At 49.1% G+C, this 27,745-nt stretch overlaps 1 protein-coding gene and 1 long non-coding RNA gene across 5 annotated transcripts in view; one reads left to right on the top strand and one right to left on the bottom strand.

The window, feature by feature from the left end:
• The window catches only part of WNT11 (Wnt family member 11), a 32,513-nt gene extending 21,537 nt beyond the window's left edge, over positions 1–10,976 (bottom strand). For all 3 annotated transcript variants that reach the window (XR_010828466.1, XM_048051078.2, XM_066990016.1), the window contains exons 1-2: positions 10,850–10,976; positions 7,775–7,985 (exon numbers count right to left, since the gene is read on the bottom strand). Coding sequence is in view for 2 of the 3 variants with exons in the window: in XM_048051078.2 (XP_047907035.1) it covers positions 7,775–7,857 (83 nt within the window). In the remaining variant the exon portion in view is untranslated. The remainder of the gene's footprint in view (positions 1–7,774; positions 7,986–10,849) is intronic.
• Positions 9,138–19,663, top strand: LOC125180517 (uncharacterized). 2 transcript variants are annotated; one of them, XR_010828467.1, is made up of 5 exons: positions 9,138–10,131; positions 13,099–13,328; positions 14,273–14,384; positions 14,526–14,644; positions 17,218–19,663. It is a non-coding gene; the product is annotated as an uncharacterized lncRNA (long non-coding RNA). The 2 variants fall into 2 exon arrangements; XR_007159107.2 differs by having other exon boundaries at positions 9,139–10,131; positions 17,009–19,663.
• Positions 19,664–27,745: the final 8,082 nt, after the last annotated feature.

Raw genomic sequence — 27,745 nt, 5'->3', positions numbered from 1 at the left:
CCTTGAGTGAGGAAAAGCTCAAACCCTTGCTAGTGCTGAGCAGGGCTGCGCTGACAAATTCCCAGGCGGCTGGAATCTGGCATTTCTGGCACTAGATAATCAGTGGCAAACTTGGAAGGGAAACCACCACTCTGCTAGCAATGTAAACTTATACATCATACATATATTTAAAGAGGTCTATTAAATATACAGAGAGCAGAAGTTTGGTCCAGTGAATTGCAAGGGAAAGAAGAAAGCTGAGGATCTAATTGTCAGAAATTCTGCCCTGTCATTCATCTCTGTTCCTTGCTCACCAGGGACAATGTTGGCTGCATGAAGGGGGGGTACCTCCAGAAGGCACCTCGCCCTGCCGTAGATGTGGATCGGTGCTGGACTTGATCTGGTGGTGAGTGACAAAATATGTTGGTGATATTCTGGGTGTTCAGGGAGCTCAGAAATATCACGTCTCTGAAGGCAGAGGGGCAGGTGACTTGGGACAATCTTGGGACTGCAAACCTCCATAGTGTGGACTTAATGCTAGTCCTTCAGATCCTTCTTTAGCCCATGGAAATAAAGAGTTCTTAGGGTGTAATTAGCTGATGTTCATCAGAAAGCTACAGCAGGATAAGATGATAAACCCTGGAAGAGCCCTTTTTCTGCACTGGCTATAGGGGGAACCCAGGCACTAAGCTCGGATGCAGACATCTGGACTGTATAAGAACAGGGATGGGTGAGATGAGTCCAACCCCTAGCACTTGGCTCCAGAAACCTGTGAAAACTTATCCCAGAAAACCTATCAGCAACTCTCAGGAATGGGCTGAAATGCAAATCAGGCAAGAGGCCAAAGCAGCTCGCCACTAATAGAGTAGGAATGATAAATACTCCAGCACAGTACACCCCGAGCAGCAAAATAAGCAGGCAGGGTGAGGCAGGCTTCACAGCCTGAGCTTCAGGCGAATGGGGAATGCTCCAGGTCTCGGAGAGAGGCCAGACCATTGGGAGCAGCGCTAATCAGAGGTGCCAAGCGAGGCTGCAGAGGCTTTGGGTTGTCCCACCTGGCCCTGGCTGTCCCTCAAGGAGGATTCATGTGTCTGATAGATCCTGCACCACATCTGCTAGCCCTGTGTAGAGGTCTTGGGTGTCTTTAAAGGACCTGGAAGTCTATATTGATGCACCTGCCTCTCACCATTACAGATAAACCAGGAACAACAAAGAAAACCACCTTGAAGTTGGGATGAGAGCTGAATTCAGACTGAAGCTCACCCCAGGTGTGAAAAAAGGGAACTGTGGATGTACGAAGAGATCGCTGTAGTACGGTGTTATTACAGAAGGCCTGAAATGGTCACCGCTGGAGAAGCAGATTTGCAATGCGACAAGAGAGAAATTCACTTTATGGAAGAGGGGAAAAGATCTGCCAGAAGGTCGGGAAAGGAAGTACTGTGGCCCCTTTGGGAAGAATTCGGTAAATGGCAGCAGTGGCTGTTCCTTGTCGAATGAGCCGAGCTCCAGGGAGCCCGCCAAGAATAAAAAAGCACGACGCAAGAAGGTGTTTTCTGAACATCTCCCAGGCCTGAACTTCATGCTTTTGCTTGTGAGAACCTATAATTGGAAACATCTCCAAGCGTCGGGAGGAAAAAGTAAAGGGTAATGGGGATGGAAAAGAAAACTCACAGTTATTGGAGTCACTTGCTGAGACCGAAAAGTGCATTTATAAATCACAGATTAGGAATGTGAGAGGCCTATTAGGTCATCTAGTCCATGCCCTGACAGCACAGGTTTGCTCAGTCTCTGTCCTACATTCATTAATGTCTTCCCCCATCCCCTTGTTGCTTTAAACCTTCCCTGTGGAAAGGCACTGGCCCTCCCTGCTCCCCAAATTCTGGCAACACCATGGGGGGATGCTCACCACTTGCAAAGGACAACGTTGGGGTGCCCATTTGTGGGCAGCAGAAAGGAAATTTGGTGGCAGGGGTGGGTCTCTACCCCATCTTCCCCAGCTCTGGGAGAGAAACTGGAGCCAAAGGGGCATAGGCAGCCCAAATAAAGGAGCCCTCAAGGGCACAGTTAGCAGAACAGACTTTAATCCTCAGTCTAGGAAAAAATCCCTGATAAAAACATTTGTTTGGACTCCCACACTTCATCTGAGAAGCAGCATACAAGGGTTTTACCTGCTGCCATCCCATAAATGTTGCTTTTCACATTTTCCTCCCGCTAACATCATGCTCCCCTCCCTTGACCCTCCTGCTCCATCCCTCATTCTCCAAATGGTGAGGACAACTGAAGAGTGGTGGTTTTTTCTTTCTTTTTTTTTTTTTTTATATAAATATATACACATTTGACCCATCCCTTTGAATAAACAGGCTCCAAACCAAACATCTCCTGCTTTATATATAGCATAGCAGGGCTTTCAATTGAAGTTATGGATACTGACAGAAAACCATAAACGTAATTACAGAGGAAATATGATGCATGGATGGATCATGACTTTCGTTTACTCTTTTAATTATCTCAGGCAGTTAATAAATTCATTTGGAAACATGAATGCTCTACAGTGTTAGGTCCTTTGAGAAGTAAAGACCCAGTCCTGCAGATCTGGGCTGCATGAGAAGACTATTCATAGGAGCAGCAGCTTGGGAGATGGACCTTCAGCTCTGAGCAGACATCAATGAAAGCCATACACGAGGCTTTACAAGGACAACTCTATATAGGACACTGCTTCTGGTCAATCCAAAGGGAGAGAAATTCCTTGAATCGAACAGGGAAGCACCGGTGCCTGTTAAAATGTCCTTAAAGGGTGGAAAGATCTCTCCTTCTGATGTGGGGTCTCTCTGGAGAGCATCTCCCCATCCTCCCTTGTGCCATACAACCCAACAACACAACACAGAGAGACCACTGGTGAAGAGACAACACAGAGGGACCACTGGTGAAAGCATGAACTTCTGCTCCGAATTGTCTGCTTTGCTTTCTGTGAAGACACCCTCAATTTTACGCTTATTCTTAAACCCTTTAATTTTCCAGAGATTTGGGTGATACAAAAAGATTTAGACAAAATTACATCACTGTGGAGAGAGAAGTTTGTGGTAAGCCTGAATAAAGAGAAGCAGTAATTGCTTTTCTGTGTGTGCTAGACCTCATTTAAGGTTTTTAATCTGTAGGAGCTTCATTTTCTCAGGTTTTCAACTGCAAAGGGCTGGCAGGACTGTTATGGAGTCCCCATCTGAGTAGTCAGAGGCAGCCTATGGCCCTGCCACCCAGCCCTGCCACTGTTTGTGCAGGAGCAAGGATGCAGGGGAGCATCCTCAGTCCTGCCCTGAGGACTGCAAGTCCCAAAGTGGTTCAGCAAATACCCAAAGCCTCCTCAAAGAGAGAAATGGGATTTATATAGCCAAAGGAAGAGAGAAAGAGGGAGGGAGAAAGAGAGAGGGAGAGAAAGAGAGAAACAAACAAAAGAAAAGAGAGAAAAGAAAGAAAAGAAGGAAAAGAAGAAAAAGAAATAAGGAGAAAGAGAAAAGAGGTGAGGAGGAGGAGGAGGGAGAGGAGGAGGGGAAAAAAAAATCCCTGAAGTAAAAGCTTAAAATAAGAGTTGCTTTCAGATACGGTGCCAAATCCAGCGCTGGCAGCAGTGGGCACAAGGCCATTGACTTCCAGCCCAAGCTCGACTGAAGTCGATGCCAGCGGCGAGTTGGCTGCCCCGCCGCCGGAGGAAGGCCGTGGAGCTTTGTCAAGTTTTCCCGAGCTGCCTACGGAGCGAAGAGCGAACTTCAAAGCGGCCCCCCCCTCGCCCCCAGCCCACTCTCCTCCTGCCATCCCCGTCCTGCAGTCCTTTCACGGCAGCTCATCTAGCAGCCCCCTTGCCAGGCAGACGGCTCCTCGCCGGCGCCCATGCCCCGCAGTCCCGGCCCCCTCCCCAGCCAAAGTAGAGAAGCAGGCGCTGCTGGGAAGGACAAAATCTTTCCATTTTCTCCCCGGCTTCTTGAAAGTGGAGGGAGCACGCTGCTGGCTCTGGGAAGGTCTTGGTGCTGCAGGCGTGCTTGAGGTCAGTGAGATGGGGGAAATGTCAGGCTCACCGCCTTTTGGTCCTGAAGGGCTAATTTTGAACCATGGGAATTGGAAATGGAACATGGGAGGTGCCCTGTGCCCCTCAGGAAGCACTGCTGGGCTGGGCGGGTGCCGGAGCCCTGGCACAGGCTGCCCAGAGAGGGGCTGGGGGCTCCTCCTTGGACGTGGGGACGCCTGGATGTGGGGCTGGGCCTCCTGCTCGGGGTGACCCTGCTGGAGCAGGGCTGGCACCACAGGGACCCGGAGGTCTCTGCCAGCATCAGCCACTCGGGGATCCTGTGAATTGGGCAGCTGTCAGTGCTACAAAACTGTCCTCATTTCAGGGAATGGCCTGGAGGGCATGGGACATGTCCAGAAGGGACCGAGGGTCTTCCCAAAGTGGCCACACAACACCTAATGATGGCATTCCTAGTGATACAGCTCACTGTCATGGGCTGAATTTGCAGGAAAAGAGGGAAAACAAAGAAAACCGTGCAAAAACCCCTCACTCTGTTCACCCTATTTGCAGCCACTCTTGCACCAAGGGTGACCCTCAACCCAGAGGGACTGTCCACCCCATGCCTCAGCACCCAGGCGAGGAGATGCCACCTCCAGCAGGCAAAAGCACCGTGAAAACTGCTCCTTGCCCGGGGTGTTGCAACATCTGCAGCGTGCACATCTGGCCGCAGCTCCCTCTAGTGCTCGTCTGTTTTCCAGCACTCCCCGATCAAGTCGCATCAGCAACCTGCTTGGCCAAGCCCAAGTCCCCCAGGGATGGCTAAAGGAGGGTGCAAGAGGAGGTGGGTGAGGTGACGGAGTTCCTACATGCTGGCCCTGAGACATCTCACATTGAAACCGATTGCTGCATCTCCTCCTCGGCTGCTGTGGTGCAAAACGAGTCCCAAGCACCACGAAGCTCTGCTTTAAGGACGGGAGTGGGTTTGCAAAAAGCAGCGTGCCAAAATAAGACTTTGAAGCTGATACACCCTGATCAGAGAGCTCTCCAGCTCTGGTCCTGCAAAGATCTGTCCGTACCCTGACTTTACACCCCGGCAGCTGCTGGGGCTGGGACGGAAGAAGATGAAAAGTTAATTTTCTCCTATAGCACGAGCAGGTTTTTGGGATGCCGAGCATCCACGCACAGTGCTGGGTGCTCGGCGGCGCGCGCCTCTGCGGCAGGGAAGGGCACGGTGCCGATTTACAACAGCTGGGGATCTGGACCACAGAGCTCATAAAAATAAGCCAAATAAAATAAAACAAATAGCTCCATTTTATGTTCTCCCCGCTTTTACTAATTTACAGGGGATATTCGTGTTACAGGAAAGTCCTAAATGGCTGAAAAGCGTGTTTTTCTTCCCCGCCTCCCCCTGCAATTACATCACGCGCTGAATCAAAATTGAATTTCCTATCGCCCTTCATATCAGTCGCTCCCTCTTCCTCCGACTTGCAGACCCGGCCCGCCAGGCTTTCTGCCCCAGCCCTCTCCAGGCCCGTAAACATCTGGCAGCAACCACCTCCTTATCTTCTCCCCCCTCCATCCCCATTCCTCTTTGAAGCTCGCTTCTGGCACCGTGCCTACAACAACGTCGCGATGGGCAGACCGCAGAGACAAGCCCGCGACCAAAAACGCCTCCTCGTGCTTCCTTCCCTCTTCCTACCAGCCTCTCCCCTCTCCATCCACAAGCAGAATTTCACCCGTTTCCACCCATTTCCAGGGATGGTCCCTGAGCCCCAAGGCTGGCAGCAGCCCGTGTCTGGCATCGCTGCAGCGGTGGAAAGAGAGCGATGGATGGGGGGAAAAAAATTGGCTGGTGGCTCTGTAGAAAAACAAGGGTGGGGAAGGGAGGAGAATGAAAAAAAAGCACTGCCACATTTCTTTGTGAAATCCCTGCTGGCAGCATCCCCGTTGCACGAGGTGCCCTGGGACGGGGAGCGCAGCTCTCTGCCAGGTTACAAACAGGTGTGAGGGCAGCCCGGCGGTGCATCTGGATGCGGTTCGTGCTTCGAATGCCGCTTTAATCCCAGCTTTCATCTTCCCTACTCGCTTTTCAAGAGGGGGAATGTGTCGGCTGGGAAGGGGAGGAGCAGCAACCTCAGAGTCTTTGCCCCTCTGACTGCTGCCCCATCCCCAAAGAGAACCCTTTGCAGCTTAACCGCTTACCGGCTGGAAGGATGCTTTCACCAGAAAATAGCTTTACAGACCTAGCCCTGCCTCACAGGCTTTGGAGGAGATGCCCACCCTGTGCAAGGTGCTGGGTAGGAGCAAAGCTGAGAGCCTAAACGCCCAACAAAGCTGGCAGAAAGAAGTAGCTGGGCTGTGCGGTGTAGCTGTGGTGGCTGCTACGGGGTGTAAAGACAAGATGGAGAAAAACAAATCAGATCCTGGCTCCCCTCTGCTTCCAAGGTGGTCCTTGGAGTATGGAGTAAGTACAGTATTGGTACATGAAAGATTTACTAAAGTAGGCAACAAGCCTTTCCTCCCACCTGACCGTGTTCATCTAAACACCCTATGGAGGGATTCACCCTGATTCTCTTTATGTGTATAAAAGGCGTGTGAGTGATCTCAACCAGCTCCCCGCAGTCCATGTCATCCCCAGAGGGCATCTCCTGATGTTCGTGTTGGATGTCTATCACTGGGGTGGGTGAGGATCCACCGCGAAGGTCCTCTCCACCCTGGCTGCAGGCAGGGCAGCAAAACCACTGCCTCCAAGATGCTGAATTTGCAGGTGTCCAAATTTAGAAGAGAGAAATCCCAACTTCATGAAAGCTGACGTGGGGAGGGTCTCGAGCGGCAAAGATTGGGGCAGTAAATTGGGAATTAGACATGGCACGGGGTCTGGGTGGAAGGAGGAACACAGTAGGAACATTTTGCCCTAATTTCACTGCTGTCTCCAAGATCCTCACCTTGACACACTATCCCATGCACGACAGACCCTCCTTCTTCCTAAGCCATCACATTTTATCGTGCCTTCTACAGAAGGTGCTCACTTGAGGTTCGCCCACCTCCCACTATTTACTCTGTGCACAGCTTCAGACCAGAGCAAAAAGGACTGATTGCTCCTCCGGACGGGAAAACAGATGGGTGCTGGAGGGGTTTGTTTGTTTATTTTGCAGTAAGCAACTAATTGCTTGCTTGCTTAAGCAAAGAAATGAGATAGCGATGTTTTCACTTTGTTTGCAGTAACATTACCTCCGAGGAAACTCAATCCAGACTTGACCACGCTCCCTGGTATTCCTTCACCCTCCTCTCCCCCCCCCCCCCCCCCCCCGCTTCGTTTTTAACACCCTTCACCAAACCCAAAGGTTAAAAGGTCCACAAAAAAAACATGTTATCTGTCAAGCATCCCCTATGGCTGGAGATAGGCGGCATTATCTCAGCTGCCCTCCCTCCTGCTCTCAGCTCCTACTCAGCACGACCAGCGGTCCCGGCGGGAGACTTTCCCAGCATGATAGGAGCTGCAGCTAGAAACTTCATTAAGTGGCTGATGTGAGCATTCAAGTGTGCGCTTCTCTTTGGTAGCAATGAGGAGAAGGAAAAGCAACCCCAAACCATGCATATTTTGGAAAGACTGAGACATATTGTTAGCACGAGCCCCCGGTACACACTCTTGCAATCAATGAATGCTGGAGAAATGCAGCGCTCTCTGCTCTTTAAATGGCTTTACAGCCTGCCTCAAGCAGCACCGAGGGCTGCAAACCCAGGTAACAGAGCAGCAAGGACTAGTCTAAAAATGCTGAGAAATAGCCAGGTACTTACATCCATTTTATCCCAGAGCAAATCCCCGTCTGCAGAATCAAAGACAGAAAACCAGCTAACAAAAACTGCGGGCTTGGCTTCATTTTCCCCCACCGTCCCCCACTTTCTGAAGGAAATCAGCTTCTCTGAGGGAAAAAAAGGAGTCTTCCAAGTTTTCTGTGCAGTGTATTTCCTTCGGTGCGGGTCTTGCCCCTCCTTGGAGATGCACAACCTGAAAGGAGAGAGAGAGCACGAGCTCTGGTTAGCTCTGAAGCTTAGCAAGTCACTGCTAAAGAGGGATCTATTATCCAAATTGCAAAGGAGTGGTTTATGAATCACGGAGAAGTTTGGATTATCCCCTCCGAGTCCCCTCCCTCGCCAAGCCTTGATACAACCTTGCGAGTCAACAGACAGACAAAACGTATGGCTTGAATTACACCCTGAGTTATGGTCTGATTGTGTGTTTCCATTTAACCCTGCATATGGCAAGGCTTCATGCGCTGTTTCACTTTTTTTCCGCTCTCCAAAAGGTTTCTGCAAGTGCTTGTGAATAATAATAAAAAAAAAAAAAGATAAATCTTTAGGTGAGCCCAAATCTTTAGCTCTTCATCTCTCCCTTCCTTCTCTCCGGAGTTTTTTCCCCTTTTTTTTTTCTGCAGAGGAGACGAATTAGAAAAACTGCACTTCCCCACTAACGCAGGTGCCCGTGCCCTGCAGATGTTTCGGGCTGATCTGTTACAACAAAATGTGTTTTGCTCTTTCCCTTCTGCTTTCCTTCTCACCTCATTAACTCTGCCTCTCACTTCTTCCAAGTCCTCGGGCACCTGGAGCTGCGGCTTGGTAAACATGCAACCCCACTGCCGCCTCTGGGGAGCAGCCAGGAGGAGACAAAAGCCCCCCCCCAAATCCCCCCTTTTTTCCTTCTTCATCCCAAACAAATAAACAAACCAGGTGCGGGACTCAAACTCTTAGAAGGGTCCTCTCTGTCTCCGGGGCACGCCTTGCTTTGGCAGCGGCATTAATAGCAGTAAATGGGTTTCCCTTCACTTATCCTCTTCAGACACCGCTCCGGGCTGTTCTTTGCGGTCTTTGCGGTGGTTTTCCAACAAGAAGCCCACCCCACGAGAAAGCCAAGAGTAAAACAAGCAGAAAAACCTGCCTGCTCCACCAGGGGCTCTCCAGCATCCCCAAGCCATGTCCATGTCTCCCCCCATGCCCCTCGGAAAGGATTTGGGATGGGGAATGTCTGGAGCCATCAGCATCATTTTAGGAACCCCTTTGCCACCCCTTAGCCTGGGGCAAACACATCCCACCTGAGCCCCAGCTCCGGATTTGTCCCTTTCTGCCTTGATGCCCACTTCGGGAAGCAATTGGGGAGCAGGGAAAGGAATATTCCTCGGTGTTTTCTCTGCCATCTGCAGTGTATTTTTCCATTCAGGCTGCTCTTTGGCTATCACAACCCCAGCGCCTGGTGGAAAGGGTTACCAGAGAAGTGCTGTTATTACAAAGGATTTTAATAACCTCTAGGGGCGAGTTCCCGGCTCCCTTGAAGTCCAAGACAGAACTCGGCTGACTACAAGGGAGGCAGGATTTCATCGCCACGGGCTGTTTTTCTTTAATGCCCGCTCGGGTTTGGGGTCGAGGTGTCCCTTGATGTGCTCCCAAAAGCATCCAGCCACACTGCTCGGTTCTGGGTATTTCTCTATCTTTTCATTTCTGGAAGCACTTTGCTTCCCGCCCTGCTCCGCGAGCACACTGGAAACCTTCAGCCCTTAATCCTGCCCATGTCTTTTAGTGTCCATTTAGATATTTCAGACCCCTTATCTCCCTCCCTTGAATTGCTGAGCAGCGCAGAGGCGGGTGTAAAACGTCTCAGATGGTCTCACTAACCCTGACCAGCCAACATCACAGGTTCCTGCCTTGCAAGAAAAAATCTTTTTTTTTTTTTTATTTTCCAGGAAGGAATGGAAATTATCTACCCCCCCAACCCAAGAGCCGCAAGTTTGGCCAGCGATCGCGCCCCTGTTATTTGGGGAGGCAATAACTCCTTTTTCCACTCGCTCCAGCACAGGTTACATTTGCGAGAGGAATTTGCAAGGGGAGGGAAGGAGGGAGACTCGTCGGGGCAGACGTGATGTTTACAGCTCTGGAGAGCTCTGGGTCACCGATCAAACCAGCAGCAAGTGGCCTGCGGACTCCCCAGACCAGCGCCGTTTTTAACTCTGAGCTCCCTTCTCCCTCCACCCCGGGGCTGTTTGCAGCCAGCCCCGCTCTTGCGTGCAGAAAACCTTCCCTGCACGCAGAAATCGCTCCCATCTGACACCTCCGAGAGCCCCGTGCCGGGATGGGAATAGGCAATGTGAGCTGTACGTAAATCTGTGAGTATCCGTCCCACCTTTTTTCCAACTTCCCCTACCCAAGCAGGAAAGACACCCACCTGTACCCACTTCTTTTAAGGGCACTGCATCCCCGCACGACCTGCGCTGGGGATGGGGAGCAGGGGGAGGGAGCAGGGGGTGTGGGGCTGGTGCAGCCCCCAGATCTCCCCTCTCCATGCAGCTTCCCCTCTTCCTGCAGCTCCCGGCTCTCCCTCCTCGCTTTTAACCCTCTGCATCTCCCCTCTCCCTTGCAGCCCCCGGGGGTCCCTGCGAACCCACAGCCTCCCGCTCGCCTCTCTCCGTTGCTGCCCTTTGCATCTCCCTTCACGCTTGCAGCCCCGAGTCTCCCCTTGCAGCACCCAGATCTCAGATGTCCCTACAAACTTCTGCATCTCCCCGTTCTTTTTTTAGCCCTGCCAAGTCTCCCCTTTCCATCACAGCCCCTGGGTCTCCGCTCTCTCAGTCTTTGGGTCTCCCCTCTCCCTTGCAGCCTCTGAGTCTCCGGTACCTCCGCACCCTCTGGGTCTCCCCCGTTCCTTGCAGCCCTTGGGTCTCCCCTCTCCCTTGCCCGCCCTGGGTCTCCCCTCTCCCTTGCAGCCTCCAAACCCCAAATCCCCCAACTCCCCCACACACCCCACTCACCCCTCAAAGCCCCTCTTTCTCCCAACCCCTACTCTTTCCCCTCCACGGGTTCGGGGTCCACCGCCCCATCCCTTACCGGGGGTCCCGGCAGCGGCTCGCTGCCCGTCCCCATATCCGTCCCCCTCCTCACCTCCGCACTGGGGTTTGCTCGGGAGCTGCAGAGGCCAGGGCAGAGCGGAGGCCGGGGTTCCTCTGCCTCTGCGCCCGCGGAGCCTCCTTATATGCGGTCCCCGCAGCTTTGATATGCGGCGTGATGTCAGCCCGGATTAGCATAACAAAGGGCTCGGGCCAGGAGCGCCGTGCGCCCCTCGCATCCCTCCTAGGGTAGGGACCGGGGGCGGGCGAGCGAGGCTCCGTGGGGGCTCCACTCCCACCCTCCACGCGAGGCTGGGAGGTGGAGGCTTGGGGGGCACCCCCTGGAGCCCTCCCTCTGAGCTGATTCCCCCCCGTCACGGGGGATGCCCGGGGGGGGGGTCCTCAGTGGTGGTGGAGCCGCTGCCTCCGAGGGTCTGGGGGCCACGCGGGGCGCTCCTTCTTAATTGAGCGGTTAATGATTAGCAACAGAAATGGCTAGCTGGTGTTTTCAACCGGAAACTTGGAAGCGTGGCCTCTCCGGAGGATGATTAGCGGGGCCGCCAGGCTGCCGTCCCAATTAAAGGACAAAGATACTTTTCACGCGCGGGGCTGGCAGGTGGATTTGCTTCTCCTGCGAGGCTAAGAAATCTCGCCGCCACAGTCGCAGCGCGGCGGCAGGCGCACGTCCTGCCTCCCGAGTCCCGCCGGCTTTCACAACCTCCTCTGCTTTGATCTGTCTTTAATCAGGGGAAAGTTCAGATGCCGAGATCTGATTTTTCCTTTCATGCCTGTATCAGCGATGGAGGCTTGATGACTGCGTGCCTCCAAAAAAACAAAAGGGGGAAAGAAAAGGAAGCACGTCTGGCTTCTCAACCTCATGGGTCTGAATTTATGACTTCTGTGTCAGCTCTGGCCTGTGAACAAATTGGCACCAGTTGCAAAAGTACCTGTGTCGTTTTGCTTCATCATGGATTTCAGGTGAAAGGAAAGAAGAGAATGAATGCTTTAATCCTAGCATCAAGAGACTCAGAGTAAATTTCCTTAAGGTCTATTTTGGGAAAAGCTATTTATATGGGATAATACTTTTATGTATGTCTCCTTGTGCCGGAAAGATTGTGTTCATATACAAGGATCGCTAATGGGCTTTCCTACATGAGCTGTAAAGAACCCTGCATACACAGTCCCAAATTCCCCAAGCCCTATATTGTTTGTGTAAGACCCAGTTTGCCAGCAGCTCTGCAGTGTGTGCATCTGTCCATGTGTAACAGATGCCTCCAAGTGCTCAAAGTTCCTGAGACCCCCCTTTTCCCAACCTTCTTCCCACCCCACTGCCCCCCAGGAGCTCCTCCTCCTCCTCCTCCCCATGTGTTTCATCAGCGAGGACTCATTTACATGGGGAAATTGTCTGCAATATCTCTTACACTTCAGCTTTCTGCCCCGGTTTCGCCATGAATAGTCTTTTTTCCAAATCTCCTTAATTTTTCAAGTCTTTTGGGGGAAAATGCAGTTGTTATTAACCAACAGGAGCAGAGGTGGGAGACAGCAGTAGCTGTAAGACCCGTGTTTTTGCAGTAGGCACCTGCTGTGCTAGGGGCTGTGCGAACTCAGCACGGCAAGGCACGTCCCACCTTCATGGCCTAGGTATTGGCGATGGGAGCTGGGTGGCCAGCGATGATGGTGTAGAGGCAGGAATAAGGAACAATGAAGACAGAAGGACATACAAGGTCAAAAGGTAGGATAAAGAGTACGAAACCAGAAGAATAGTGAGAAAAGTTATATAGGATACATAAATCGTGTGGGATATATGCACTAGACTAACCACATGCATATAGGGAGTTATTCAGGAAGAGCTTTAGGGACTTTAAAACCACCCCAAACCTTTAATCTCAGACAATGTCTTGCACAGACAAGCCCCCGGGCTCTGATGTGCCAAAACCTTTCAGCACGTGTTTAATTCCTCCTAATCTCTATGTGACACGCTGTGCTCTAAGTGCTTTGCTGAGTAGTGGGTGTCATTGCTAAACCACTGAGGGTCTTTGCTTCCTGCTGCTCACGCACACATCGGGGTCTGATGGCAAAACACGGATGCTTTGCGGGCACAGTGGAAATAGGGAGCTGCCTCTATGTGCATGTAGAGGGTTATTTGATGGGACCTGAGTGCCAAGCAAAGGGCTAAAATCTAGAAGTTTAGCACTCATTAGGTTTCCTAGTGCGTTTGTTGGTGAAACATATTGCCATCTTCATCCGCAGAAGATAACTGGATTCACCATCTTCCACGGGATTTTCGTGGGAGAGAGCTGGCCACACCAGTGCGACCATAAATAAACCGGAGCTGAGACTTCCCGGAAGCTTTTAGGACTGCCAGCTGAACAAGCCCCATGGGAAGCAAGTGGTCATTGAGAAAACAACCCTCACCAGCACCGCAGCCCGCGAAGACATGGGAGAACATGGGGAAGGAAAGCATCGGCCCGTTATTGGAGGTGCAGACAGGGGGACACAGTTTTCTGGATTGCATTTCCAAAGTGACATAATTATTAGCCTCAAGGAAGTGTCTGGAATATCTTCTCCTTGGTAATCTCGAGAAATGTTTTTGGGATAGTAAGAGGAAATTTTTAAGCCTGTCAGAAAGGAGTTGGGCTGGAAATTAAGCTTTGTGGCCATCTGTTGCAGCAGGTTTGGGATCCCTGAGACATGAACCCCTCAAAATCTGGCAGGATGCACCAGGAGAGTGCATGGCGAGGGGACATCGGTCTTCAAAGCAACCACAGGCAGCACAGAGAGGGTCCCCCAAACATAACGGGGTGACTCCTGCATCCCCCTGCAGAAGCCCTAATACTGTTACAGACCTCCACAAACTACACAAACCACACATTGCCATTGAGAGACGGCTACCATTAAGATGCTGAAGAGCTCAACCAAACACATAGATGAAAAAAAAAAAAAAAAAGGCATATTCTATTACTAATGCCACCCATGCTGCCTTCGGTAGCATCATTTGTCATTAGTTTCTCTGCGGGTGTCTTCTCACCCTCTCTTCTTCTCCCGTTCCCCCCACAAAGAGAGAAGCCCCTCCATGGATGACTCACGATAACATTAAACATGCGCAGAACCAGGACCCCAGTGTAAACTCTCCTGGAGCGGGGGGCCGTGCTCCCTCGTTTAAAAATCTCCCAAGCGCTGTGCCAAGCCGTGGCACTCTGCAAATATTTATTAACATGACATGGTTATGTATACTGTGGGGTGTGGTATTACGGTTTTATCAGCGAGTTTCAAGATGCTGCGTGCTACGAATGAGCTATGTAAGCCATCACACGCGCAGAGGGGTTAGGATAACACTTCACCCAGCATTAGTGTGTGTTCTGCATGTGACAGTTGAAGGAGCCATTTATAAATGTTCAGGATTATTATTTTTTTAATTATTTAGCTGGGACCAGTGACCAGAAAGTGCCGAGGCATGTGACAGCGGGCCCTGTGACAGGATGCCATTCCCCTGTTTTAAATAATTATCCTGGTCATCTTCAGGCACAGGCTGCAGCGTAAGTATTTTACCATGCCTCTAAGTTTCAATTATAAGCACTAATAAATTTTTTAAAGGCTTTTCCATGTACTAAAATAAACCAAATGAATGCACTTGTACGGGTTTTGAATATTGACCCAGGTTCTTTGTCTTCTGACAGGGAAAACAAACAAGGACCATTTGATGCTCGAACCTTCTGCAAAACGCTTGAAAGCAGGAACATCTATGGAAGTAAGGACTCAGAGACTGAGGTTCCTCCAAATTAAAAGCAAGACCAAGGTGAATACATGGGGATTGTTCCCTCTAGGCTGCCAAAGAGCAAGCATCAATACTCCAAAGGGGCAAATACACTGGTACTAGACTGGATACGTCCCTTCCTGGCCTTACTTCTGTACTGCATCCAGGGAGAAGTGCCTGGCTGTATATTAAGTAACAAAAACCAGATTTCTGTCCCCAGAAGGTGCAGCCAGAGTGGCACAAAAGCTCAGTGGTTCCCCTTGCAGTGCCCAGACTATGGTGACAACAGCTACAACTTACAGAGGCTATATGCAAACTCCCTTGTACCCATATCGAGGACAGGTTTGAAAGGGGACGAGGCCACCACTTGTCCTCCCTCTGGCATGCGCGGCCAGCCCTGTAGGGCTGTAAGATTGCAGCAACCTGAGATTTCCCCCCACCAGACATCTTGCAGAAGATCACAGTGGTATGAAAGCCTGCAGCCTCACAGCTCTGCTTTCTTCTGCCTCTTTTCTCCCCCCTAACCCTGCCCTTAAATAACAGAGATTTTTGGGCACTGATATCCCGTGTACCTGCCTGTAAAGGGATAGGATTCAGAGCCATATCTCCTTCTGCCCCCATTTCAGTGGGGTTTCTCTCCCCCACCTTGCCTTTAGCATTATCGCCTGCACTGCAGAAGTGCCCAGCTGGAGCCCCAGAGGGGGCCAGCTCTTCTCTCCCATGACCAGGCAGAAGAAAACCAAAGCAGAGCCTCTCGACTCCTGTGCCATTTGGCCAGAAACTGAGCAAGCCCGACCTCCACAGCCTGTGGAATGAGCAGAGCAAGCTTCTCCCTCGGACCCAACGTCCCACCCCTACCCCAACGCTGCCTTTTAAGGCCTCCATCCTAATAAAAACCAGCTGTCAGCTCCTCTCTCCAACGCTGAATGATCCCTTCAGGGTGGGGTGATTCTTCCCTACGAAGAAGTCCAGTAACCCCTCCCTTGCTGCAGAGCAGGAGCTGGAGTCCTCCTCGCAGGGGGCTTAATCGTGGAGGTGTAATTAATAACAGTGACTTGCAAGAGCAGAGAGATGGAGACCAACTGGAAAAGATAAAATGTCCCAATAACCTTTTTGGAATAGGAGGGATATTGCGAAATGTTCAGGGGAACATCTCTTGTTATGATCCCAGCTTTGTAAATGCTGGCTGAGAGTAAAAACACCTCGTCTGTGAGCAAGACATTTGTTAGACATCCCTATTTCTGGCCATTTTTAACCCAGTCCCTGATCCCCAAACTCATTCTGACTTTGACAGGATGCATGGACCGGGACAGAGCTGTGCCAGGTTTTGCTGCAAGGCAGCTGGTCTCAGGAACTCTCATGCAAGGCAGAATTAGGGCCAGGTTACCCTGGCCAGAAATAGGAATGGTTTCCCAGAAATAGGGAACCCTAAAGGGTTTCTCCTAAAGACCTGTCACAGATACAGGCACCAGGAGATGCTCATCCACTTGCACTGCTGGCAGACCAGCTTCTGAAAACCTGGTCTGATTTTCTTTAAAAGCCTGAAGATCCATGTTTTGGAGCATCTTCTCTTCCAACAGGCAGTTTTATTAAGGAACAGTCTTCAAGGGGATGCTCTGAAAACCTTTCCCAGAAACACACAGGCTTGTTGTTTCATTGTTATCTAAAACAGCCTGGAAAATATTGCAGATGAGTCCTTTTTGTTGACAGGAGCGATTTTTTTTTTTTTTTTCCTGAGTGGGGTGGTGTGCTCTCTGTCTGCTCCCACCTTGACAGCTCAGTTGGGATTTCTGTTCACCTCCAAACACCCGATTGTGGGGTTTGGTTCCTCGTCCGCGATGGAAGCCTTCCAAGCGAGTGGCCCTGCAGAGCATCCATTCATCTCCCCTCTGTGTGTGTCCCCACGCAGACATGCACACCTCTCTAAACAACTTGTCCGACCGTTGTTTTACTTTAGTGAAACCGAATACTGCAGTTTACATTCACCCATGATGTCACGATAAGGTTTGTAACAGCCTGAGCCGGTGGACAAGGACCTCGGCGTTCTGACAGCTGCATCGTGTGCCAAAATGAAATTATGATTTCATTTATGATTTTCATGAAATGATTATGAAATAGGTGCTGAGCAAGGTATAGTATTTCCGAAGATGTCATACGGATTCAGGGCCTGCCTGAGCACTGGGTTACATTATTTTTAACCTAGAACCCTAACAGGGGTAAATTATGGGGTGGCTTGAAAACCCAGGGAGGCATTTGCTCCTTTTGCCTCCTCATAGCACTGCTACACTATCGCTAGGATGCCATCCTGCTCTTGGAAAACATAGGCCATTGCATATCAGCTTGGCCACTTAATTGCATGGAATCCACAAATATTCATGAAGCTGTTTTAATTGAATTTATTTGCAGTGTAAATATTCATGGAGCTCATTCCGTCCTCAGCAAAATGACGGATTTGGAAGCCATTCATCACTATGGTCAGAAAAACAAGGGTTTGGCGTGCTGATTGCAGGCAGTTCATTAAGATGAATTAAGATTAAGTTCATTAAGTTCATGAGATGAGGGGGAAGAGAAATGGGGACTTGTTTGATCTGCCCTACCTGGGCATATCCCCACAGCCCACTGCTGCTGATGTGCATGGAGAAAGAAGAGAAAAGATCATCAGGCTTTTCTCACGGACCAGCCACAAATATCTGAGGAAACCATGGAAAATCCCTTCTTATGATCCTGTCTCCATCCCTGGTCCTCACCAAACCCTGAGAGATGGGTCTAAGGAGATTTCGTGGCACCTTCAGGAACCTGGGGGGTTCACCAGGCTGCTGCCAGCCCTTTCAAGACAGGGCTCCCAAATGCCAGCGATGCAATGTAAATGGTATTCTTCATGTTTAAATGCCGACCATAACAGATAGAAAGCCTCATGCCTCCTTGAATGGCCATGATCTGTTAGATTGCCAGCTCCTTGAGCCCACAGAGCCTTGGACAACAACGTAGAAGTTGGGGGCTTGAAGCCATGATCATTTTGGGGAGATTCCCTGGTCTGCCCCATGCAGGATGTCCGACCAAAAACTTTCTTCTTGATTTTCAGCCTCTGCATCCAGACCCCACGAAACTCAGTGGAAAAGCTCTATTAATATCAACAGAAATGATCAGATGTGAAGAGCCAGAGCCTTGGTGAACTATAATAATTCGTACTCACTGGGGAGCTGATCATCCTTCTGTTGCTCCTCCCATCCATCCCATGGTGGCAATAACATTAAAATGTTATGCTATGAGAATAAATCAGAACTTGCTATTTCCATTTGAAAACACAACAGCTTCATTTACTGACTCATCCTAATACTCTACAGGACAACTCCCATGTTATTCTACTCTTTTTTTTTTTGCCTTTGTATTGTCTTTTTCTTTTAATCTTGCTCTGTTTACTTGCTTTTGTGTGGTTTTATTTTGGGATTTGGGGAAGGTGAAATATAGGGGCAAGGGGAAGGAGCATAGCAGATTGCATTAAAGCAGACACTGCAATGGCAAGGCAGCAGTTATCCAAGTACGTGTGACAGAAAGCATCACTAAATAAACAATAATATTAAAATAATAACAGTAAAAAAAATAAAACAGCAGAAAGATCTCTCCGTCCAGCCAAGCCAAAAAAGTAAAGGGCTGGCATGGAACAATCTGAGAAAGTGTCTGAAGAGCTACAAGTAGGTTCTCTATTGTACGGAGGAGCCAAAAAAGTGTTTGGCCACAAACAGCGGGTGATGCATTGCAAAACATTTCCCGAGGAGATTGTTAGAGGCTGGGACGGCTGGCATGGAGAGGAGAGGGGGGAGGCCTCACTGCGGGAGGAATATCTTCAGCCTTCAAACAACAGCCACTAAAATATCCCCAGTGCTCTGCTTCCCCAGAGGTGCCAAGGGTTGAACGTTTTGTGCAAAGTGACTTCGGTGGGATAATGCAATCTCGTTGAAAATTATTTTTTTAGCTGCCCCTTTTGTCACGAGGAGGAAAAGCACAAAGGATAGGGCTTGATGCAGTGATGTCAGTAGGCTTTGGATTAATGGGTTTTGGATTGGACCCATGGTGCAAGAGACGGTGTTCAACTCCAGCCATAAATAAAGTGGCTTCCATTAACGTTTATATTTGCTTTAATTTATTTAACCAAGAAAGGCAGGAGAGGCCCACAGGTCTCAGTATTAAGAATGAGCTGGCCAAGACAGCAGCAGATAAAGCTTGCACCAGCGTAAATCAAAGCTTCCATAAGTCATGCTGAAGAAACCATGGGTGAGCAAGGCAATAAAATGTGGCCATTGTTTTTTTATTGTATCATTCTCGGCTTTCACTTTCTGCCGGAGCCAAAATGTAATTTCTGCTCCATGGTTTTAAGAGGTACTGGAGAGGATGGACCAAGCTTCTTGCAAAACTGGGATGCAGGACAGGAGTTCAGAAGCTGGGATTTGCAAGCAGCTCACAAATGCTTTCCCTCCCTTTATGGCCAGATAATAATAAAGATGAGATCCAGAAGCTTTATATTATTTTTTTTTTTCTACTTAAATGTTGGAAAAGGCTGCACCTCCACCTTGTTAGACCTCCACTGTGAAATATCACTGTATCCAGCATTGCTTAGCCTCGTATAATTGGGGCTTATCCGTGTGGAGCTGGTGCCATCCATCCTGGAAATTGATATGTTTAATTTTCTCCATCTCAAGGGCTAGAAGAGCTGAAGAGCTGACCTGAGCAGAGTTTCTTGCTCCAGCTTTGATGCAGAAACCACAGATCCATTGTCCATGCAGTGCTAAGCCCCTCATGGAGGGGCTGCTTTAGCAGCTTGCCTCCCTCGACACGGGGCTGCAGAGACACCACAGGTGCTGTTTTGTGACGGGGGTAAGGAGGTTTCATCCTTCAAAGTTTGTCTTGGCAAAAAGCCCTTTTCCCATCTAATCGTGGCACCTACGTCCTCAAACCTTTTGGGAGTACCAAGGGCACTTCAGATGCTTTTTTTTTCCTTTTATAGTTCCCCACGGGATGGCACCAGTTTATGACTGTGATACAATGATGCTGTTCCTGCTACTACAATCATGGCTCTGTCACGATTTCCATTATAGACCTCAGACTGGCTTTTTTTTCTATTTTTTTTTTCTTTTCCTGGGGTCTATAATTTGATCATAAAAGCTTGTGCTGGGCTGAAATTCAGCTGCCAGGTCTTGGCTGGATAGCAAATCTGATTTAACTCTGAGTATGCTGAATTCCTTTCACACAGAGGAGAGCTTTGGGGGGGCTGAGCATATCACAGTGTGGGAGATGAGTCCTGACGGGCAGCAAGGAAAGATGGTTCACTTATATGATATCTGGGGACAGAAACATGGGGAAAATCCAACTGGACAATGCCACGTCTAACCTGCCATAGTCTCTTCAGCATCTCCTAGACTACAGATTACAGATGATGCTCTTTATTCCTTTTACTGACATTTTTGCTCTCCATCCTCACGGGTGTCTCATGTTTGAACTGTCTGTTCCTGAGCTCTTCACAAGGAATTGTTTAACACATTTTAAATATGTTTTTATTCAAAGCCTACACTCATTATGTTTTGTTAGACATATGTCACTAAAAAGCATCTTTTCCCCCTTGCTCTATGTTTTATATAATATATACAAATCTTTGAAGCCCTCCTCCAAAGGGCTGAGTTTTCCCAAGAAGACCACTTTGGTTCAGGTGGTTTTGGGGTTTTTCAGCAGCTCCAGCCCACCAATATCTGGTTTCTAGGCCAAAACTCTTCCATTCAGTGGATCAAATTTACCACCGGCTCTGCAGTCTTGTCCTGAAGGAGGAACCAAGGCGAGGACTCAACAAAGCTGAGCATGGCATAGGCACAACCATGTCACAGACAGGGCTTTACTGAGGTAAATTGCATCAGGGAATGTGGAATGGAAACTGGTGATATAGCAGGTACTCACAAATTCCTGACCTATGTAAATTAAAAAAAAAAAAAAGTGCAATGATAATCATATCTTGTAGTTACTGTGGGATGGGGCAAGCAGTCTTCCAGTTCAGCCCACCTTCTTCAGATGCCTTGTCTAGGCAGTAAAATGACTTTCCATTGTGGTGCCTCTCTCCTCCTCCTTTTTTATCTTGAGATAATTCTTTGCACAGAGGCACCTAGCTTGTAAATGCAGCTAAAATGTTGTGAGGCGGTGGGTGAGCTTTCCTCCCATGGATGCTGCTCCATGGCTGGGATGCCGGAGGACACCAAATGCAAAGCTTCCAGTCCCAGCTCCACAAGTCTGTTCCCTTCTAGACCTGCTTATTTCTCCCCACTGCACAGGGATGGAGCAGAAGGAAAAAAATGCTCCTAATTAAAGCAATACAGCTTGGCCACCAGTTCCTCATCTGGACAGCGGGTGTAATAGCACTTTCCTGGCCTGTGGGGGCATGGTGAGGATGATGCCGCTAAAGACTTCTGCGGTGAGCAGATACCTCGGCCGCGAGGGCTCTCTTGAGAGCCTAAAATTGATGGGATGAGGCATCACGGCTGTACAAACCCCTAATCTATCAAAGCAATAGGCTGTGGAAGAAAGATACTTTACAACACACTTACACCGCAGATGGTAAGTGACTTATGGTGCATTCTACCTATCATCCGCAGGAAAACGGTATTAATAAAATACACTGACATGACAGATTAATAGCTCAGAACTGCGGTCCAGAAGAGGCTAGGACTAGCCCATTCTTCCTCTGGGGTTTTTAACAATGAGGAATTAAGTAAACGTTAAACGCTAAAGATACGTGAAGGCAATATTAAAGCAAGGCTTTGCTCTGGATGGAGACTGTGAAACCAACATTGTGGGGCTCCATGTTTATTATCCCATGTTAATTTTGCATGGTTTATAAATAAACTGTGGCTTTTAATCGCTGCTCATGCTGCAAACACATCCCAGGATCAGAGAGGCCATAAGTGCTCCTTTGGCTCCTCTGGTAACAACGTGGGCCTGATCCTTCACGTCCTTCACAACCCACTGCTGTGATTCTTCCCAGACTGAAAACAAACAAATAAAACCCCAGAAAGGGCTGGGGTTTGGATTTAATTTTGGTGTTTTGTTGTTGTTGTTTTTACTTTTTGGAGGTGAAACATAAAGTCTTGCTGGAGTTTATCACTGCTGAGCAATTTAGTGATTTCAGCCTGTGTCCCTATTTCTCTCCTTGGCCTTGATTGCAACTCCTTGGGACAGCCCCCAGGGAAAGTAAAGGGAGGGGGGTTGTTCACCCCAGCTGTTTTCAAGCACTTACAGCAAATTTCTGAGATCTTTTGGGTCTTGCATAGACGGTGGTGGGAGAGGTGATGCTCCAAAGGGCATTTGAGAGCTCTGGGGCTGAGCTTACAGCCAGTATTTTAGTTGGGAGCTGCTGTGTTTCAGTGCAGGGCTGGAGCAGCTCTGCTGTGGGGCCAGGCTGAGAGAGCTGGGGGTGGTGGGCCTGGGGAAGAGAAGGCCCCGGGGAGAGCTGCCAGCGGCCTGCCAGGGCCTGCAGGGGGGGCAGGGAAGCTGGGGAGGGACTCTTTGTCAGGGCTGGGGGGACAGGACGAGGGGCACCGGCTGGAGCCTGGCAGGGGGGAGGCTCAGGGGAGGCGTTGGGAAGAAATTCTTCCCTCTGAGGGCGCTGAGGCCCTGGCCCAGGCTGCCCAGAGGAGCTGGGGGTGCCCCAGCCCTGGCAGTGCCCAAGGCCAGGCTGGATGGGGCTGGGGGCAGCCTGGGCTGGGGGCAGGGGGCCCTGACCATGGCCGGGTTGGAATTGGGTGATCTTTGAGGTCCCTTCCAACCCAAACTGTTCAGTGATTCTCTGATGGACAGCGCAGTCCCTACCAAACACTGTTCTGCAGGGGATTTCAATAAGCCTTTGTCATTTCAGACCAGCATAACCACCGGCACTGCAGGATTAAATTTTGATCTCTGGCTTTGAAAAACAACACAGAAGAGTCCAAAACTTTAGCATCTGTGATGTCTGGTTTTAGGGATCCATATAATGTATTAGTGTGATCAAGCTGGGTAGAGATGCAGTTCTCACCACAGCTGTACCGGCAAACAAACAAATAAACAAACATTGCATCTTACTATTACTGGCTCTTTTCTCCTTCTCATACCCATCACTTTGTCAATGTAGCTGTTTCCTTGTTGGACTGACAGAGTAGCTGTCAATACAGAAGGAAAGGGAGGGAGAAAGGAAGGAAGGAAGGAGTAGAGGACAGATAGAAGGAAGGAGAGAGGGAGGGATTGAAAAGAGAGTGAAAAGGAGAAGAGCGAAAATGAACACAAAACAAAACAAAAGGAAAAAGAGAAGAGAAGAGAAGAGAAGAGAAGAGAAGAGAAGAGAAGAGAAGAGAAGAGAAGAGAAGAGAAGAGAAGAGAAGAGAAGAGAAGAGAAGAGAAGAGAAGAGAAGAGAAGAAAGGAAAGGAAAAGAAAAGAAAAGAAAAGAAAAGAAAAGAAAAGAAAAGAAAAGAAAAGAAAAGAAAAGAAAAGAAAAGAAAAGAAAAGAAAAGAAAAGAAAAGAAAAGAAAAGAAAAGAAAAGAAAAGAAAAGAAAAGAAAAGAAAAGAAAAGAAAAGAAAAGAAAAGAAAAGAAAAGAAAAGAAAAGAAAAGAAAAGAAAAGAAAAGAAAAGAAAAGAAAGAAAAGAAAAGAAAAGAAAAGAAAAGAAAAGAAAAGAAAAGAAAAGAAAAGAAAAGAAAAGAAAAGAAAAGAAAAGAAAAGAAAAGAAAAGAAAAGAAAAGAAAAGAAAAGAAAAGAAAAGAAAAGAAAAGAAAAGAAAAGAAAAGAAAAGAAAAGAAAAGAAAAGAAAAGAAAAGAAAAAAGAAAAGAAGAAAGCTACCTTTGTTCCTTGATACATTAAATTTAAAACATCACACTGGTAGTAATATATTGGCTTCATTACACAAAGACTGTAAAGTCCAGTTAGCTCATAATTCCACCAATAAAGATCATGATTTGCCAATAAAAATTAGGGCAGCCACTGATCCGTAGTCTAGATTTCCTGCTTGGGATGGAATTGTAAAATATGATGATCTAATTTGGTACAAAACAGAGCAAATGGGCAAGCTAAGCCAAGCAAAAGTATTCTCCTCTCCTTGCTGCTGCCACGTGAACCCAGACAGGATCAGGTCCTTCAGGAGAGCACCCCAAGTCATGTACAGCAGCTGCAACCAGGAACCTCAGTTTTAAGCTATGTCGAAGTCCTTGCTCACTATTTTATATGTAACTTTTTCAGAAACTTACAAGAGGCCTAGAGAGGCTTGATTGGAAACCGATGACACAATCTAGCCCTGCTTTTAGCATTTTGGCATGCAGCACAAAAGCATTTCTGAAATCCCTCCAGCATCTAGAACTGTACCTGGAATGTTTTTAGGACTAATATTAAAAATGCATGGTAGGCTAGAGGCAGGTCTGCTCAGATGAGGGAACGTAAATGAGTTGTTTTCCTGTCTATCTGTGAGTGATAGAAAGACAAGAGTCCTGTGAGATACATTTGCCCTTGGGGGAAGAAGAAAGAGAAATCTTGATAAAGTGCCTTCAACCTTATTTAAAGCTATTTTATTTGGTGTTCTCTCCAAGACCCTTAGGAATGCTTGCAATCTCATAAGCATGGCTACAAGTCTCGTTCAGTTCACCACTGGGCCCTGGCTGTCCAGGAACATCTGCCAAATAAAATGTTTGAAAAACAAAAACAAGAACAAACAAACAAAATGCAGTCTTTACTTAGAAGTCTTGAGGGTATCCAGATCATAAATTTGTTGTGGAGCATGTGGCACTGCTTATTTACTTGCAATTGATTTTAAATTTGTTGTGGAGCATGTGGCACTGCTTATTTACTTGCAATTGATTTTGTTGTTGCTGTTGTGGGAGCTTTCCAACCAAATTAGAAAGCCAGAAGGCAGGGTCGTAGTACATGCATAATGTGAGTTCAAGTAACAGCTGAAGGGGCTCATCAAAATTCACCCTTGGAGTACAAAGACATAAGAGCTCCATTTGTATTGATGAAGATGCCCAGAAGAACAGAAATATCATTATTAGAGGGGTGTAAATGCCAAGCAAAACTCTGGGCAGATGAAGATCGTCTGGGCTTGGGGGTTGAGATGGAGATGAGATTCTCCTGAAAGCTTTTGAAGGAGCAGAGCAAAGCACGCCAGCCCCGAGCAAACACCTGGTGGTCTCTCTGTGGCTGCTAAGGGAAACTGCTTCTGGGAAGCTTTGGGATGAGGTTTTCTTTCAAGTTTCTGGTTTTATCTGAACTTCAAAGTTGAAGCAAAAGTCATAGGAGATGGACTCAAGGGGCAAAAGCTTTTCATGCTTTTCCTCACCATCATATCTTTCCAAGGGGAGGGCACGCATCTAAACTGAGTGTAGGTGATCTATTTTGATCTACATTGGGCTCATACAAACACAAGCCAGAAGACATGATCCAGGGGAGCACATGCCAACCAAGAATGGGTCCTGGGAGGAGGATGTAGCTAGACCAACATAAAAAGCTCCTGGGACTGTGGATGGCAAGTCTTTGGCAACGTTTCACCCTGTGGCCTGGTGATGTGGATGTAGCCAGACATCTTCCCCCAAGGAGCAGTGGTTAAAGTGGTTAAGACCCTGCAAAGAGACACAGAGGCCCCAAAAGGTGGGGCTCAGTGGCCGTGTCTACAATGACAAATAACAGAGGACAGAAATTCCCTCTGGGGATGAGGGTATGGACTGTGGGGTGTCCACACCACTCAGCTGGTCCCATCTGGAGCACATCCCTGCTCTGAAGCTCGTGTTGCCAGCTTTCCCCTAGCTCACGTGCTGCCCCTCTGGCCCCAAGACGTAACAACTGTTTTGTGTGTTTTGGCCAAGTCGAGCTGTCTGAAATAATATGTGGGCTGTGCTGCAGACCACCGGAGTGGTGTTTTCTAGCGTGAAACCTGATGTTGCAGGGTGTGAAGCCAGCTGGGATAATGCTAGAGGTCTGTGGACGGCGTGGGTTCAGACTCACGCTCCTTGCCCACCAGGACCCTCGAGACAGCTCGCCCCAGGGGGTGAGGACCATGAGGATAGACTCAAACTCATCTTCTGGTGTCCTCCTGGTCAGCAGTGCAGGCAATCCTCGAGGAGGGGCAGCCTGGGCAGCCCTGTGTTCATCCCAATTGACACAGGCAGGGGAGGAGAAGTTGCCCATTTCGGGCCACTTCATGTTCAGTCTCCTGACTTTGGTCCCTCCTTTTAAGAAACTGATCCAGGACGACAAACGCAGGTCTCGGGGGAAGAGTTTGAAGGAAATCCAACCTCTCCTTTCTACTCCCCGAACTCCTCATCGCTTTGAACGTGAGCCACAATAAAAGCAATATTAAAACAAGAGGGAGACTAAATTAGCATCCTTAATGTGTGTGCCACACATTTCTATGCGTGGGGCAGGAGATGTCTGACCAAATCCATTTCACAGCATGTCCACTCTATCCAAAGTAGTCATGTCCAGGATTCATTTATAATCAATGTAAAGGGATTCTGTGGTACAATCTTAAACGCAGCCATGGGAGAAGACAGGTGAGCCGCCCTCCAAAAAGCTCTCCAGCAAACACAAAGGCAGCTCAGGGCAGCTGGGGACGTCTGGTCGCTGATGCTGGTGGGATGAATCCTGCCCTCCATGTCAAAAAGGGACCAAAACCCTGCAGTCACAGCACCAGCCCAACTGCATGCATTTAAACCCAATAATCCACACACCCTGGCCACCATGCCACGGGGAGGAAGGTGGGATGGGTGAGGTTTGCAGGTGGCAGTGCTGGACGTGGGGTGAGGGCGAATTTGGTGGAAACGAGCAGGGTTAAACCAGCATCTCGACACAACTGGAAATCCTCAGGATTAGAGAGCAAAAACTTCCCAGCATCGAGGAGCAGCAAAGGAGCCCCGGGAAGAAAAAAGATGTGGCAACCAGCGTGTGGTTGCAGGACCCGGCCCCATCGGCGGGGTGAAAAGCAGCGAGAGGCACGTAATTAACTTCAGATGTACCTGTCAAGATGTCCCCGACACAGACCCGGAGAGGAGCAGCGTGTTATTTGTTTCTCGTAATGTAACAATTATCTGGTTGTAAGAGGGGCTCTCTCCCGCGCCCCCTCTCCGCCTCGTGTTTTCCTTCCCCATTCGTTCACACATTATTTAACTTTTGACTCGGACACAGCAGGTAAAAGCATTTAACAGCTTGGCTGCTTGTTCAGACGGAGCTGGGAAGAGAAGGAGGCGGGGAGCAGGCTGCAATTTTTCGCTTTAAATTTTCAACTTTTCAGCGCTGCGTTTTCCTAACAGGGGAAAGGGAGAAAAGGGAAGGGGAAAGGGGGGGGGGGGGAAAATGGCATTCCACAAAGACGCAGTCACATTTTCCAGCATTATAACATGCTCTCCGCTGTCCCCAGCCTTCGCTCGGAGACGCATTCCCGCTCCTCCGTGGAGAAAAAGGTCAGCGGTAAAAATTTCGCAGGAACTCCATCATTGTCCTCGCGGGACGTGTTCATCAGGAGGAGAGAGCCGGGCGTCTCGCTCTGTCGACACAAATCCACATCACAAAACGTATTAGCCGGGGGGGGGGGGGGGGTGGGCAGCGACAACCCAGGACTTCATTTTGCGGGGTGATTATTTCCCCCCCGGCTCCCTGGGTACCCGCGGGGAGGGGACGGACAGACGGACGTTTCGCTGGGTGATAATGGCAGGGAGGCCAAAGGGGGCGGGTGTGATGGAAAGGGCTGGAAAAGCCTCCGAGCTGGGGGAAAATCAGCTTTTAGGTCACGTAAAGGAAGGCAGAGCTGCGTTGCTGCCAGGTACGCATCATTTGCACAGAGCACATTTAGGGGTGTAACAGCGTTGGCCCCATGCTCGTTCCTGAGCAGAGTGGGATTTTTAATGGCGAGTGAAGCTGGTCATTCCAATAATAGCTCAGTCTCCTGGAATCAGCCCAAAATGCGACTGGACATTGCAGTGGTTGATTTTCATGGAAGCACACATGAATGTAGGATGAGGGAAGGGGCTGAACACGAGGAGCATCCTCCCCACCGGGGTTGTTGCTGGCAGAGAAAACAAAATGTTCCTTCCCGATGCACCCGAGGGGATTCCTTTGCTCCCGAGAGATAACAGCCCCTTCCTTACAAAGCACAGT

This window comes from Anser cygnoides, chromosome 1 (genome assembly GCF_040182565.1).
Source record: "Anser cygnoides isolate HZ-2024a breed goose chromosome 1, Taihu_goose_T2T_genome, whole genome shotgun sequence".
NCBI classification, from domain to species: domain Eukaryota; kingdom Metazoa; phylum Chordata; class Aves; order Anseriformes; family Anatidae; genus Anser; species Anser cygnoides.
Note: the sequence above shows the minus strand (reverse complement) of the source record. Positions and strands in the feature narration are given on the sequence as shown.